General features: G+C 46.7%; 1 protein-coding gene across 1 annotated transcript in view; it reads left to right on the top strand.

Moving 5' to 3' along the window:
• Positions 1-5454: 5454 nt before the first annotated feature.
• Positions 5455-16233, top strand: part of TEKTIP1 (tektin bundle interacting protein 1) — a 53244-nt gene continuing 42465 nt past the window's right edge. Inside the window, exon 1 of the mRNA XM_069741945.1 lies at positions 5455-5569. Within this exon, the coding sequence (XP_069598046.1) occupies positions 5496-5569 (74 nt within the window). The 5' untranslated portion in view covers positions 5455-5495. The remainder of the gene's footprint in view (positions 5570-16233) is intronic.

The following is a 16233-nucleotide window of genomic DNA, read 5'->3' as shown; positions in this document are numbered from 1 at the left end:
CCGCCATACAGATGTCATACGGATGTCACACGGATGCTTACATGTGAGAAAATCGCATCCTCGCACTGCGCATGGATGACATACGGATCACTGGTCAGGGAACATTTCTGCAATTATCGTCCTTGTAAAACGGACCGATTTTTTTTTTATACATTGTGTGTGACTCCAGCCTTAGGCAGGGAATTTATATATGCAAACATAACTGCTGGTGGTTCTGGGGGCACAGGGGACCTGACAGGTTTCCTTTAAACAATATTCAAGGTAAAGCAAAATGTTATCTAGCAACTGTAAATGGAAACGTTTACTACAATGAATCCACCTCTGCCGCCATCTCTCGGCCCATAGAGGGTTTTTCACAACTGACCTGGGAAACACCCTATTAAAGTCAATCTGTGGTGGTGTAAAGCAGATCCACTCCAATAAACTTTTCCATCTGAAGACTCTGGTGAACATTTGCATCATTTTAGTCTGACATTTACCTTTTGTTTCTGCCCTTGTTATCATAGTGGTTGTGAAATCCGGCAGGCACTGCTGTCTGGAAAGAGCCGGACGGGTTTCACAGGATCCACGTGATTGACTATAATGTGAGACCACCCGGATCCGGCATTGAGCATGCAAAACGGCCAAACCTCAGCATGGTGTGATTTCCAGCCACCGGTTTTGCTGGCTGCTGAAGAGCCTGCCGGATTTCACAATGCAAGTGTTTATCCGAGTCACCAACAACAGATATCGCAGGTTAAAGGTACCTTCACACATAACGATATTGTTAACGATATCGTTGCTTTTTGTGACGTAGCAACGATATCGTTAATAAAATCGTTATGTGTGACAGCGACCAACGATCAGGCCCCTGCTGGGAGATCGTTGGTCGCTGAAGAAAGTCCAGAACTTTATTTCGTCGCTGGACTCCCTGCTGACATCGCTGGATCGGCGTGTGTGACACCGATCCAGCGATGTCTTCACTGGTAACCAGGGTAAACATCGGGTAACTAAGCGCAGGGCCGCGCTTAGTAACCCGATGTTTACCCTGGTTACCATCCTAAAAGTAAAAAAAACAAACAGTACATACTTACCTAACGCTGTCTGTCCTCTAGCGCTGTGCTTCTCTGCACTCCTCCTGTACTGGCTGTGAGCGTCGGTCAGCCGGAAAGCAGAGCGGTGACGTCACCGCTCTGCTTTCCGGCCGCTGTGCTGTTATAACCTTTTTTGCACGAATACTATTAAGTATGTTTAAATTGTCTGTATGATAAATACCATGTTTGTACACCATTACCTTGCTTGAGAAAGGCTCTCCATGAGCTGAAACGTCGCCATGATGGACTATTAAAACCTGAACACTTTTTGAAACTTATTTGCAATGGTGTGCTGCCTCTGACTTTTTGGACTTTTATTATAAGGTTTGGAACATGTCTGAGGGGCTTTGCACTCTGAATTTGTTTTTCTGTGCTGCTCTCACTTCTTGCAATTATCTATCTCTAATATAAATGCATATATATGTGTCAATGACAACTATATATATATATATATATATATATATATATATTAATACACTGCTCAAAAAAATAAAGGCAACACTAAAATCCCACATCCTTGATATCACTGTATGAAATATTCCAGTTGTAAATCTTTATTCATTACATATTGGAATGCGTTGAGGACATTAAAACCTAAAAATTATCAACGTAAATCACAACTATTATCCCACGGAGGTCTGTAGTTGGAATGATGCTCAAAATCAAAGTGAAAAATGAAGTTACAGCATATGATATCACAAGGGGTCTGAGGATCTCATCTCAGTTCCTAATAGCAGTCAGGCTACCTCTGGTGAGCACATGGAGGGCTGTGCGGCCCTTCAAAGAAATGCCAACCCACACCATTACTGACCCACTGCCAAATCGGTCATGCTGAAGGATGTTGCAGGCAGCAGAGCGCTCTCCACTGCGTCTCCAGACTCTATCACGTCTGTCTTATGTGCTCAGTGTAAACCTGCTTTCATCGGTGAAGAGCACAGAGCACCAGTGGCGAATTTGCCAATCCTGTGTTGTGCTGTGAGCACAACCCCCATCTGTGGATGTCGGGCACTCAGACCATCCTCATGGAGTCGGTTTATAACCGTTTGTGCAGACACATGCACATTTGTGGCTTGCTGGAGGTCATTTTGCAGGGCTCTGGCAGTGCTCCTCGTGTTGCTCCTTGCACAAAGGGTGAGGTAGCGGTCCTGCTGCTGGGTTGTTGCCCTCCTATGGCCCCCTCCAGGTCTCCTGGTGTACTGGCCTGTCTCCTTGTAGCGCCTCCAGCCTCTGGACACTACGCTGACAGACAATGCAAACCTTCCTGCCACAGCTCACATTGATGTGATCCTGGATGAGCTGCAGTACCTGAGCCAGTTGTGTGGGTGGTAGAGTCTGTCTCATGCTACCACGAGTGTGAAAACACAACCAACATTCAAAAGTGACCAAAACATCAGCCAGAAAGCATTGGTACCGAGATGTGGTCTGTGGTCCCCGCCTGCAGAACCACTCCTTTATTGAGTGTGTCTTGATAATTGCCAATAATTTCCATCTGTTGTCTATTCCATTTCCATAGCAGCATGTGAAACTGTTTGTCAAACAGGGTAGCTTCCTAAGCGGAGAGTTTGATTTCACAGAAGTTTGATTTACTTTGAGTTATTTTCTGTTGTTTAAGTGTTCCCTTTATTTTTTGAGCAGTGTATATATATATATATATATATATATATATATATGTGTGTATATATATATATATATATATATATATATATATACAGTGGGGCAAAAAAGTATTTAGTCAGTCAGCAATAGTGCAAGTTCCACCACTTAAAAAGATGAGAGGCGTCTGTAATTTACATCATAGGTAGACCTCAACTATGGGAGACAAACTGAGAAAAAAAAATCCAGAAAATCACATTGTCTGTTTTTTTAACATTTTATTTGCATATTATGGTGGAAAATAAGTATTTGGTCAGAAACAAACAATCAAGATTTCTGGCTCTCACAGACCTGTAACTTCTTCTTTAAGAGACTCCTCTTTCCTCCACTCATTAGCTTTAGTAATGGCACCTGTTTAAACTTGTTATCAGTATAAAAAGACACCTGTGCACACCCTCAAACAGTCTGACTCCAAACTCCACTATGGTGAAGACCAAAGAGCTGTCAAAGGACACCAGAAACAAAATTGTAGCCCTGCACCAGGCTGGGAAGACTGAATATGCAATAGCCAACCAGCTTGGAGTGAAGAAATCAACAGTGGGAGCAATAATTAGAAAATGGAAGACATACAAGACCACTGATAATCTCCCTCGATCTGGGGCTCCACGCAAAATCCCACCCCGTGGGGTCAGAATTATCACAAGAACGGTGAGCAAAAATCCCAGAACCACGCGGGGGGACCTAGTGAATGAACTGCAGAGAGCTGGGACCAATGTAACAAGGCCTACCATAAGTAACACACTACGCCACCATGGACTCAGATCCTGCAGTGCCAGACGTGTCCCACTGCTTAAGCCAGTACATTTCCGGGCCCGTCTGAAGTTTGCTAGAGAGCATTTGGATGATCCAGAGGAGTTTTGGGAGAATGTCCTATAGTCTGATGAAACCAAACTGGAACTGTTTGGTAGAAACACAACTTGTCGTGTTTGGAGGAAAAAGAATACTGAGTTGCATCTATCAAACACCATACCTACTGTAAAGCATGGTGGTGGAAACATCATGCTTTGGGGCTGTTTCTCTGCAAAGGGGCCAGGACGACTGATCCGGGTACAAGAAAGAATGAATGGAGCCATGTATCGTGAGATTTTGAGTGCAAACCTCCTTCCATCAGCAAGGGCATTGAAGATGAAACGTGGCTGGGTCTTTCAACATGACAATGATCCAAAGCACACCGCCAGGGCAACGAAGGAGTGGCTTTGTAAGAAGCATTTCAAGGTCCTGGAGTGGCCTAGCCAGTCTCCAGATCTCAACCCTATAGAAAACCTTTGGAGGGAGTTGAAAGTCCGTGTTGCCAAGCGAAAAGCAAAAAACATCACTGCTCTAGAGGAGATCTGCATGGAGGAATGGGCCAACATACCAACAACAGTGTGTGGCAACCTTGTGAAGACTTACAGAAAACGTTTGACCTCTGTCATTGCCAACAAAGGATATATTACAAAGTATTGAGATGAAATTTTGTTTCTGACCAAATACTTATTTTCCACCATAATATGCAAATAAAATGTTAAAAAAACAGACAATGTGATTTTCTGGATTTTTTTTTCTCAGTTTGTCTCCCATAGTTGAGGTCTACCTATGATGTAAATTACAGACGCCTCTCATCTTTTTAAGTGGTGGAACTTGCACTATTGCTGACTGACTAAATACTTTTTTGCCCCACTGTATATATATATATATATACATATATATATAGATAGATAGATAGATAGATAGATAGATAGATAGATAGATAGATAGATAGATAGATATAGAAAAAGAAAGCAAAAAGCACCAAAAGAAAACAAGGGGTGCAAAAAATCCTTCCAGGTATATACCAAACCTCATGCTATAGTTCAAAAAATGAAGGCAGCACTCCAATAGGAAAAATGCCGGTCATATGGGCAGCACTCCAATAGGAAAAATACCGGTCATATGGGCAGCACTCCAATAGAAAAAATACTGGTCATATGGGCAGCACTCCAATAGGAAAAATAAAAGTGGTTTATTGGCCCATGTGCGACGTTTCAGTCTAGGATGTGGACCTTTCTCAATAGGAAAAATAAAAGTGGTTTATTGGTCCATGTGCGACGTTTCAGTCCAGGATGTGGACCTTTCACAAGCTTGAGAAAGGTCCACATCCTGGACTGAAACATCGCACATGGACCAATAAACCACTTTTATTTTTCCTATTGGAGTGCTGCCCATATGACCGGTATTTTTCCTATTGGAGTGCTGCCCATATGACCGGTATTTTTCCTATTGGAGTGCTGCCCATATGACCAGTAAAAACTCATTTTAATATCCTGTGTTTGTTGTTGGCTGCTAAGAGACCAGTGATGTGAAACTGCAAATGTTGCAGATGATTATCTTCTGCTAGGGCTTGTGCACTTGACCATATTTTCATTCCGAATGCGATCTGACAAAACATCGGACCGCACCAGCACAAATGTGACCATGTTTGATTTTTCATACTGAGCCAGTCCAAACCCTGCATGCCCACCTTAGCTCCGATTATTGGATTCCCACTAAGCTAAGGAAGTCAGTGAGTCTGTGGACTGCACTCGGATGTCATCAAATGTACACAAGAGAGCGGGGATAGGTCTGCTGAACTGAGAAGAAGCCAGTGCTGCTGAAAAATGTACTGTAACAATAGGACTGCCCATTCTGCTGTGATCTTGTTACTGCACATAGTAACTGCTGTGGTTACCATGGTGAGCACTGGAGAATACAATACATAACTAGTAACATTCACGGGCCTCACCTTGTCTGCAGGAGATCATTGTCACCAGCATGGAGCTGCCTATTGGGGAAAATGTTGTGTCGTGCAGGTCACTGGAAACAGAATTTCCAAAATCCATCAATAGGTAAGAGGAAAAATGCAGTTGGCTAATAACAGATATAGTAGGATGTGTTAACATCAACAGTCTAGGTGCAAGCTGTTATTAAGGTTTGTGATGACTGTGGGTTAGACTAGAGCAGGGGTCCCCAACTCCAGGCCTCGAGGGCCGCCAACAGTGCAGGTTTTCAGGATTTCTTTAGTATTGCATCGGTGGTAATGTGATCATCTGCACAGGTGATGATTTCAACCCCTGTGCAATACTAAGGAAATCCTGAAAACCTGCACTGTTGGCGGCCCTCGAGGCCTGGAGTTGGGGACCCCTGGACTAGAGTCTAGAGATGAGCGGATAGAATTGCGGAGGATCAAGCTCCAGTCAAATTTTCTGAAATTCACATTTTCACACAAATTCAAATATTTTATGATTCGATTGGCAAAAAAAAAAGAACATCGCCCACTACCATTTCCCACACTGCTGGAGTCAGAAAGCAGGCTAAGATAATTTTGCATTGTTGCCTAAGGCCGGGGTCAGACCTAACGTATAAAAATACAGTCTGTTTTTTACGGCCAAAATACGCAAAAAAGTTCCTGAACAGTGATCCGTATTCAATGCAATTGCAAGGATGCAATTTGTACTCCAAAAAAGTATCTGTGTGTCATCCATATGGCATCTGTATGGCATCCATACGGCGAGATTTTCTCTCTGGCTTGCAAAATGGACATATAATGGATCCATGGGCTCAAATATTAGTGAAAACATATATACAGTCTATATAAATATATATATATATATATATATATATATAAATATATATATATATATATAGTATATCAAACCCGACAGGATATGAGACATGGTTTACATACAGTAAACCAATTCATATCCGTAATATTTTTTACATATTCCTCACTAATAATATTAGTAGTGTGTGTGTGCAAAATTTGGGAGCTCTAGGTGTTAAAATAAAGGGTTAAATCACGGAAAAAAATGGCTTGGGCTCCCGCGCAATTTTCTCCGCCAGAGTGGGATAGCCAGTGACTGAGGGCAGATATTAATAGCCTAGAGAGGGACCATGGTGTGCCTATTCTGGCACTTAGCCACTCTCTTCTCACTCCCCTGTAGCGGTGAGATATGGGGTAATAAGGGGTTAATGTCTCCTTGCTAATGTAAGGTGACATTAAGCCTGGTTAATAATGGAGAGATGTCAATAAGACACCTATCCATTATTAATCCAATATTAATAAAGGGTTAAAAAGTACACACACACGTTATGAATAAAGTATTTTAATGAAATAAATAAACACATGGGGTTTTAATATCTTTATTGTACGCTCAATCCAAGTGACGACCCTCGTCTTCTGAAATAAAGGAAAAATAAAAAAACAAGCTCCCAAATTTTGCACACACACAATACTAACATTATTAGTGAGGAATATGTAAAGATATAAGGCATATGAAATGGTTTACTGTATGTAAACCATGTCTAATATCCTGTCGGGTTTGATAAGGAGATAGCAAAAGCCAGCAATTGAATTACCGGCTTTTATGCTATCTAGCTCTGTATTAAATATAAATAGAATATATATATATATATATATATATATATATATAGACATTTATTCTATCTATTCTATTCTAACCTGTCAGTGTGATTTTACTGTACACCGCGCTGAATTGCCGGCTTTTCTATAGAACACCGGTGCGTATTTCTCGCAAGTCACATGCATGATCCGTGTGTAATCCATATTTTTCCCGCCCCCATAGACTTTCATTGGCGGATTTTTTGCACAATACGCTGCCAAACGCAGCATGCTGCTATTTTATCAGCCCGTAAAAAAACGGCTGAGAAATATACAGCTGTTGGAAGCTGCCTCATAGAGAAACATTGGTCCGTGTGCAATGCGTTGTTTTTGCGCCTCTCATACGTCCATATTCCTCTTTAGTGTGACCCCGGCCTAATGCCCCACAGCTATGACATCTTGCAGTGCAGTAATGGTCAGCACCTGGGCCATCACAGATCAGCAGTTCCCAGTGGAGCACAGTTTGTACAGAAGAGTAGTTTTTCATCTCCAGAGTTACTGGTTCTGTGCCTCTCTTCTGTAGAGTGTAAGATCTTGGACAGCAGGGTCCGCTCTCTCTTCTGTAAAGAAAGGCCGTACTGGGGGCCCACGGCACGTAAAGGGAGGCCGCCATGACGGGGTTACGTGGGACCTGGGGAGCTGGAGCAGTTAGAAGGGATACGGTGGTAAGAGGTTAACTGGGAACTTGAGGGGTGGCTTTAGGGGCATTTTTTGAAAATAAGGGGTGGAACTAGGGGACTGTGGGGAGGGGGCACATAAAAAGGGGCACGCTCCTCACGCAGGCATCCATTTTAGGTGCCTGCGTGACAAGTGAGGAATCTCTGTCACACTTACCAGAATGGACGTTGAAGCGATCCTCCAGCGTCTCCGGACGGCAGCCAGCTCCCAGGGGACAGATTGGCTGAATGCATCCGTTAACAGCCTTCTCCAGGGGACATCGGGAGCACCATCGCAGGCACCGCAGGACGGGCGCCGGCCGCGGAGGACTAGGCCTCCGGCGCGCCTAAGCCCAGACATCATCCCCAGGGCCCGGCGCCGAAATAGGAGCCCCTCTGCGGACCCTCCGGTAAGCAGCGCTGTTCCCTCCACCTCACAGCGCGGCGCCGGGAGGAATCCTCCAGTGCGGCGGGGCCTACAACGGGGGGTGGATCCTTCCTCCCCTCCTTCAGTGTCCGGGCGACGTGGGGCGGCAGGAGCAGGAGCCGGTACGGCGGCCGCCAGCATGCCCGCTGGCGCCGCTCAGCGTGGGAGGCAGCGACAGCCGAGGAGACGGGGGTCAGGTGCGGTGGCCCCTCAGCGCCGAGGATTATGCGGGCGGCAGTCGGCTGGCCCTGGCATCAGCGTGCGGCCTTCTGCAGTGCACAGCTCTGGAGTCTTCAACGCAGCAGCGCCCTCTGCTGGTGGTGGCCTGGATATTGCAAGTTCTGCGCCCTCTGCTGGTGTTGGCCGGGATTTTCCTGCAGCTGCGCCCTCTGCTGGTGATGGCCGGGATTTTCCTGGATCTGCGCCCTCTGCTGGTGATGGCCGGAACTTTCCTGGATCTGCGTCCTCTGCTGGTGGTGGCGGAAATTTTCCGGATTCCGGCAGGCGACATTCCGTCGCTTCGGTACGCAGTGCCGGGGACGTATCCGTGGCAAGGAGCCGCACATCTTCCATCGGGCGGCAGGATGCTGGCTCGGCCTTTTCCCTTTCCGCAGCACCAGGGCAGTCGACGGCATCACCGAGTCGCCAGGACACGGATACGGCCGCCAGGAGTTCGGCGGGCAACATCGCGGATCAAGCCGGTCGGGATGCAGGACACCTTCGGCTGGGAGCTGGATCTTCGGCTGCTGGGCTCACAGCACCCAGGCAGCTAGGTGAGAACATTTTCCCTATCTTTAATTTGCCAGGCATAGTTTCCCCTGAAGCTAGGAATAGTGACATTACTTTGGGAGTTGCTAGCGGGGGTATGGGTTTAATCCTTAGAGGTTTAGGGGAGCTAGCGGGCTTGTGGGGGTCCGGTCTTAGCAGGGGGTCTTTGTCGTCAGCTGCTTGGTTGGGAAATACGGGGTCGTTTGAGGGGTCTAGACAGTTGTCTGAAGTTACGGGTACATCCAGCAGTGCGGGTCCTGCGGCAGACACGGGGAGCTCATCAAGGGAGAAGGACGGAACAGCACCAGGGCCTGGGTCAGGAATTGATGCACCAGGTGAGGGAGCTTTGCAGGATAAGGAAAAGGAGGATGTACCGCAACTAGACGATGCGGCTAGGGGGGAGGTCTATGTCTGCTTCGAGGGCCCGTTAGGGGCACATTTAAAACAAGAGGTTAGGGAAAAAATCTGGAAAGGGGAGTACATAGAAATATTTTCTCTTTTACCCCTAGAGAGATTTAATTTGGATAGACCTAGAAGGGAGGACTCTAAAAAAGAAGATGAGGAGAAACGGAGATATAGGCTGATTCCCAGATCATTTTCAAATTGGCTGCAAGCTTTCGCTATTATGGCTAGCGTAATCGGGGAGAAGGCCCCGGAAAATTGCTCGGCATTATTTTGTTACTTAGATGCCATAGGGGAGGCTTACAGGACCTATGGGGGACAGGGTTGGTTACGCTATGACGAACAGTTTCGTCAGCGTAAGGCTTTTAGGCCAAGTATCAGGTGGGATCACAAGGACATAGCGTTGTGGATGAGAGTTATGGTCCCGTCCCGTTTAGGTCAGACTAGCCAGCCTTTTCACGGGAGCGCCGGGAGTTCAGGGCAGTCAGGACACTCGGCGGCTTTGCAGAAGGGACTGTGTTTCGCCTTCAATGATGGCATATGCAGATTCGGGAGCAAGTGTAAATATAGGCACGAGTGTTCAACCTGCGGGGGGGTGCATAGCGCTTCAAAATGTTTCAGGGGTAACAGGCAAAAAGTTGGAGATTCAGCTGACAAAAGGGGTGACTCCGGTGCAGTGGGTCGTGATGGAGGCCTTTCTAAGTAGATACCCTGATAGGTCAGCTGCAGTTTTATTGCGCGACGGTTTTAAGGAGGGTTTCAAAATCCCTTATGTTGAGCAGGATGTTAGTTTAAAAAGAAAAAATTTGAAATCGGCATTACAATTCCCGGAGGTCGTGTCGGAGAAGTTGAATAAGGAAGTTGCTCTGGGAAGAATGGCAGGCCCGTTTGTCGCCCCTCCGATTGCAAATCTGAGGGTGTCACCTCTTGGCGTGGTCCCTAAGAAAGAACCTAATAAATTTAGGTTAATCCATCACCTGTCATTTCCGAAGGGATCTTCGGTTAATGATGGTATTGATCCCGAGTTGAGTTCGGTGTCGTACTTATCATTCGATTCAGCGATGGAGTGGGTTAGAGCATGTGGAAAGGGGGCTAAGCTGGCTAAGACCGACATCGAAGCGGCCTTTCGTTTGTTGCCAGTTCATCCTGACAGTTTGCATTTATTGGGTTGTTTTTGGGATGGCGGCTTCTTTGTTGATCGTTGTCTTCCCATGGGTTGCTCGATTTCATGTGCTTACTTTGAGGCCTTCAGCACGTTCCTAGAATGGGTGGTGAAAGATGTGTCTGGGATACGCTCATGTTCGCACTATCTGGATGACTTTCTGTTTATAGGGCCAGCGGAATCAGCAGATTGTTCGATTTTGTTGCATACAATGGAGAGTGTGACAAAAAACTTCGGGGTGCCTTTGGCGGAGGATAAAACAGTTGGTCCGGTGACAGTGTTGAGCTTCCTAGGCATTGAAATCGACACGGTAGCAATGGAATGTAGGCTACCTGCAGACAAGGTTACCGCGTTGCGCCAAGATGTGGTTAATACGATTGGTTTGAAGAAGATAAATTTGCGCAGTTTGCAATCGTTGTTAGGGAAACTGAACTTTGCATGTAGGATCATGCCGATGGGTCGAGCGTTCTGCCGCTGCCTATCCTTGGCAACAGTAGGGGTAAAGTCCCCTTTGCATTTCATCAGGATAAAGAAAGAGTTTCGGGACGATTTGAAGATGTGGGCGGATTTTCTTGACGAGTACAATGGCAGATCTCTGTGGATTCAGCCGGTGGCAGATGCTACCTCCTTGGGCATTTTGGTGCATGTCGTTGAAATGAGTGGCTTTGGTCTTTTCTTTCATGGTAGCTGGTCAGCAGCGGCTTGGCCAGAAGAATGGAAGGAGGAGGGGTTAACAAACAACCGGCTACTGTTGCATTTGTTCCCCAGGGTAGTTGCGTTGGCCCTGTGGGGTGACAAATTGAGGAATTTGAAGATTTCTTTTCATTGTGAGCATGTTGGAACGGTGACGGCGGTAAACTCGTTGTCAGCGGCTACGCCTGCAGTAGTGAAGGTCTTGCAGCACTTGGTTTTCCTGGGTCTTAAGTTTAACTTATGGATTGTATCTGAAGTTAGCTTGTCAGCGCCTGATCCAATAGTTGTTGCTCTTTCTCAATTTCAGTGGCAGCTTTTCCGGGATTTGGCACCACAGGCGGAGAGCGCGGGCCGGGATTGTCCAGTGGAGTTGTGGAACCTGCCGCGAGGGCCGTAACAGAGTTATTTACCAAATCGCTCGCGGATTCATCTTGGTCTCATTATAATCAGGCTTGGAGCTTGTGGGAATCCTGGATGTCAAGTATGGACCAGGATATGGAGGAGGAGTATGGTTTGTTGTTGTTCTTAGGTCATCATTGGGAGGCAGGTTGGTCTGTGACACGTTTGAATAAGTTTCTGGCGGGGCTAGCCTTCAACCTTAAATGGAGGGGGGGTAAGGATATAACGAAATCCTTCTTGGTTCGGCAAGTTGTTCGGGGTTGGAAGAAAGGCTGGAAGGCTTCGGACGGTCGCCGACCCGTATCTTATGAGGTGCTCTCAGCCATTGAGCGGAAGTTGCAAGAGGTGTGTTTTTCCGAATGGGAAGTGGTTCTGTTCTGTGCAGCCTTTTCTTTGGCCTTCTTTGGGGCATTTCGGTTAGGTGAGTTGGTTAGCCCGTCCGTTAGTAAAAAAGGTATTTTGTTAAGAGAAAACGTGGATGTCGAAGGGAATAAGGTGGTAGTGTTTATTAAGGCTTCCAAAACGGACGTGTATGGGAAAGGGTGCAAAGTGGTGTTGTTCAATGTTGAAGGATCCCCGGTGGCATCCGTGAAGAAGTACATGGCAAAGGGCGGGGTAGTTAGACGAGCCATTCTTGGTGCACGAAAATGGGTCTTTCTTGTCCCGTTTTCAGTTTATTTCTGTTTTTAGGAAATGTTTGGCGGCAGCGGGCTTACCTGCAACACAATATAGTGGTCACTCCTTCAGGATCGGGGCAGCGACTGAGGCCGCTAGGTGGGGCCTTGGTGAGGATGTGGTTCGGAGAATTGGGAGGTGGGAATCTTCAAGATTCCAGTCGTATGTTCGCCCAAACCTATTGTGAGTTAGAAGCTGTGTTAAGTTAATTGTTTGTTGCCTTTCTTTCTGTGTTGCAGGGCCTGATCCGATGCTCGTCTGGATCATGGGGCATTCGTATGTTGTATGGGCTGCGTTGCGTGCTGCGGTTCGTCCGGACGGTCGTCAGTTGGGTCTTTCTCGAGAGACAGTGACTTTACGATGGATCGGTAAAAGGGGGATGGTGTGGAAGGAATGGTTACCTGAATTTCATCGTTTTGTTAGACTGGATAGAGTGCCGGAGATCGTGGTGATACATTTAGGGGGGAATGATTTGGCTAAACGGTCTTGTAGGGAGCTGATTAAGGATATCAAATTCGATATCCTGAGGTTCTGGGTCATGTTTCCAAAAGTGTTGTTGGTGTGGTCCGACATCATTCCCCGTAAAAGATGGAGAGGTGCTAGATCACACGAGGGGGTGAACAGGGCCCGGATTAAAATAAACAGGGCCATATCTCGGTTTATGGTGAGGAATGGCGCGTTGGCCGTGAGACATGTGGACTTGGAATCGGGTCAAGGAGCTTACTGGAGAGCTGATGGCGTGCACCTGAACACGGTGGGTAATGATATGTGGTGTTTGGCTATCCGTAGTGGCATTGAATTAAGCTTGAAGGTGTGGAGGGACATGAATGGCTAAGGTGTCAGGCCATTCGTGTTCGTGGCGGGGGTGGAGGTCCTCGAAGTCGGTGGAAATGGTAAATCGTGGTTCAATGGGGTGGGGATCTTGAGAGGTCCTGGACACCCCATGAGAGAATTTAACAAGGCGCGGTACGGTTATTCCGCGTGAGGTGGATTTATGGACCCCTGGCATGGGGGTGGGTTCGGTGGACCAGGATTGGTTGTTATCTATTCCTGAGCTGGTGCTTTACGGCTGGGGGTAAGACTCATCCTGGGCTGAACATTGTGGAGTTTTTGGGATACTGAGTTTTTTATAACTTTGGGGCTTCGAGGACCGCCCCTCCTATTCTGGGTTGTCATAAAAGTTCTGTTATCTTTTATTTAATAAAATGGCTGCTGTGGCCAATTAAATCCAACATATGTCTCCGTCTGCTGTTTTGAGTACGTTAGAAGTTTATTCTTTAGATTGTTAAGAGATCTGTTTAAGGGGGTTGGGTTAATTTTTTTTCCAGGTCACGGAACTCACGTATACCCTATGTCAAGAAAGGCCGTACTGGGGGCCCACGGCACGTAAAGGGAGGCCGCCATGACGGGGTTACGTGGGACCTGGGGAGCTGGAGCAGTTAGAAGGGATACGGTGGTAAGGGGTTAACTGGGAACTTGAGGGGTGGCTTTAGGGGCATTTTTTGAAAATAAGAGGTGGAACTAGGGGACTGTGGGGAGGGGGCACATAAAAAGGGGCACGCTCCTCACGCAGGCATCCATTTTAGGTGCCTGCGTGACAAGTGAGGAATCTCCCGCCCACCCTCCCTTTTTTGGTTAGGGTAATGGGGGGGGTGAAGTCGGCATATGTGGGCTTTTGGAGTATTGTTTTAAGAGGCGTCTAAATGTATTTATTTTGTTATGTGAATGCTGTCAGGGTATTGTCACGGCAGTTGGCGGGGGTGGAGGTCCTCGAAGTCGGTGGAAATGGTAAATCGTGGTTCAATGGGGTGGGGATCTTGAGAGGTCCTGGACACCCCATGAGAGAATTTAACAAGGCGCGGTACGGTTATTCCGCGTGAGGTGGATTTATGGACCCCTGGCATGGGGGTGGGTTCGGTGGACCAGGATTGGTTGTTATCTATCCCTGAGCTGGTGCTTTACGGCTGGGGGTAAGACTCATCCTGGGCTGAACATTGTGGAGTTTTTGGGATACTGAGTTTTTTATAACTTTGGGGCTTCGAGGACCGCCCCTCCTATTCTGGGTTGTCATAAAAGTTCTGTTATCTTTTATTTAATAAAATGGCTGCTGTGGCCAATTAAATCCAACATATGTCTCCGTCTGCTGTTTTGAGTACGTTAGAAGTTTATTCTTTAGATTGTTAAGAGATCTGTTTAAGGGGGTTGGGGTAATTTTTTTTCCAGGTCACGGAACTCACGTATACCCTATGTCATGTGTAAGCTGTTATGGTCAGCCGGGTCCTCGCTCTCATGTAGAGTGTAAGCTCTTATAGGGTCTTCTCTCATTCTTTCTTCTGCAGGGTAAGCTCTTATTGTCAGCAGAGTCCTCTCTCTCTGTCCTGTAAATTGTAAGCTCTGTTGGTCAGCGGGGTCCTCTCCCTCTATATATCTCCTGTAGATTCAGCGGGGTCCTCTATCTATATATCACTCCTGTAGATTGTAAGCGTTTATGGTCAGTGGGGTCTTCTCTATCTCTTCTGTAATATGTAAACTCTTATGGTCAGCAGGTACCTCTCTCTCTCTCTTTCTATCTCTCCTGTAGATTGTAAGCTCTTATGGTCAGCGGGTTCCTATCTCTATATATACAGTTGAAACCAGAAGTTTACATACACTATATACTGTAAAAAGACACATATGCATGTTTTCTCAATATGTAACATGAAATCAGAATAAAAATGTTCTGTTTTATGTCAGTTAGGATTATTTTTTTAGTTATCTATTTTACTCACTTATATAGCGCCATTAAGCCCTTAAGCCCCAAGGGTGGTTTGCACGTTAATGACCGGGCCAATTTTTACAATTCTGACCACTGTCCCTTTATGAGGTTATAACTCTGGAACGCTTCAACGGATCCTGATGAGTCTGACATTGTTTTCTCGTGACATATTGTACTTCATGATAGTGGTAAAATTTCTTCGATATGGCCGGTTTCACATTTTCGGTTGTGACCGCAGCGTTTCTTCCGCAATTATCCGCATGCGTTGTGTATTCCTATATTTAACATTAGAGATGCATGTGTCTGTGATCGATTGCGTTTTGCCGCGTTTGACGACGCATGCGTCGTTTCGTCGTCTGCGGTTTGGCGCGGTAAACGCTACATGTAGTAATTTTAGAGGCATCAATTTGCCGCCTAGAAATGTATGTGGTTGTTAGCGGATGGAATGCGGAAAAAAAACGCATTGCTGTCTATGTGAATGCATGCGGCCGCAAGCACATGCGTTTGGTTTGCTTGCGTTTGTGAACGCATGCGTTGTATCAGGACTTAGGAAGTGGACCTTCTGGGTCACGACTTCAGAGCCCCCGAGGGCGAGTGAACCAGATGGTGCCACCCCCTGTACAGGAAGTGTTAGGGACAGACCCACGGAGGGTGAAGCCGCAACTGCCACAGCCAAAGGGACGACTGAAGATAGAACAAAGAGAAAATGGAAGACGGAGCGAAGACGGAGCTACTGAAGTGACTAGAATGGTGGATGTACTGGACAGATAGAGGCAGCAAAATACAAAGTACTGACCAGTAAGATCAAAGCACACAAAAACAACGGAGACTCAGGACTAGCAGGGACGGCAGGAACACGGGACTGGCAGGAACACAGGACTGGAAGGCACGGCAGGAACACAGGACTGGAAGGCATGGCAGGAACACAGGACTGGTAGGTATGGCAGGAACACAGGACTGGAAGGCATGACAGGAAGACAGGACTGGAAGGCACGGCAGGAACACGGGACTGGTTGGTATGGCAGGAACACAGGACTGGAAGGCACGGCAGGAACACAGGACTGGAAGGCACGGCAGAAACACAGGACTGGAAGGCACGGCAGGAACACAGGACTGGAAGGCATGGCAGGGACAGAGGACTGGAAGGCACGGCAGGAACACACGGGACAGGAAG

This window comes from Ranitomeya imitator, chromosome 1 (assembly GCF_032444005.1).
Source record: "Ranitomeya imitator isolate aRanImi1 chromosome 1, aRanImi1.pri, whole genome shotgun sequence".
Taxonomy (NCBI): domain Eukaryota; kingdom Metazoa; phylum Chordata; class Amphibia; order Anura; family Dendrobatidae; genus Ranitomeya; species Ranitomeya imitator.
Note: the sequence above shows the minus strand (reverse complement) of the source record. Positions and strands in the feature narration are given on the sequence as shown.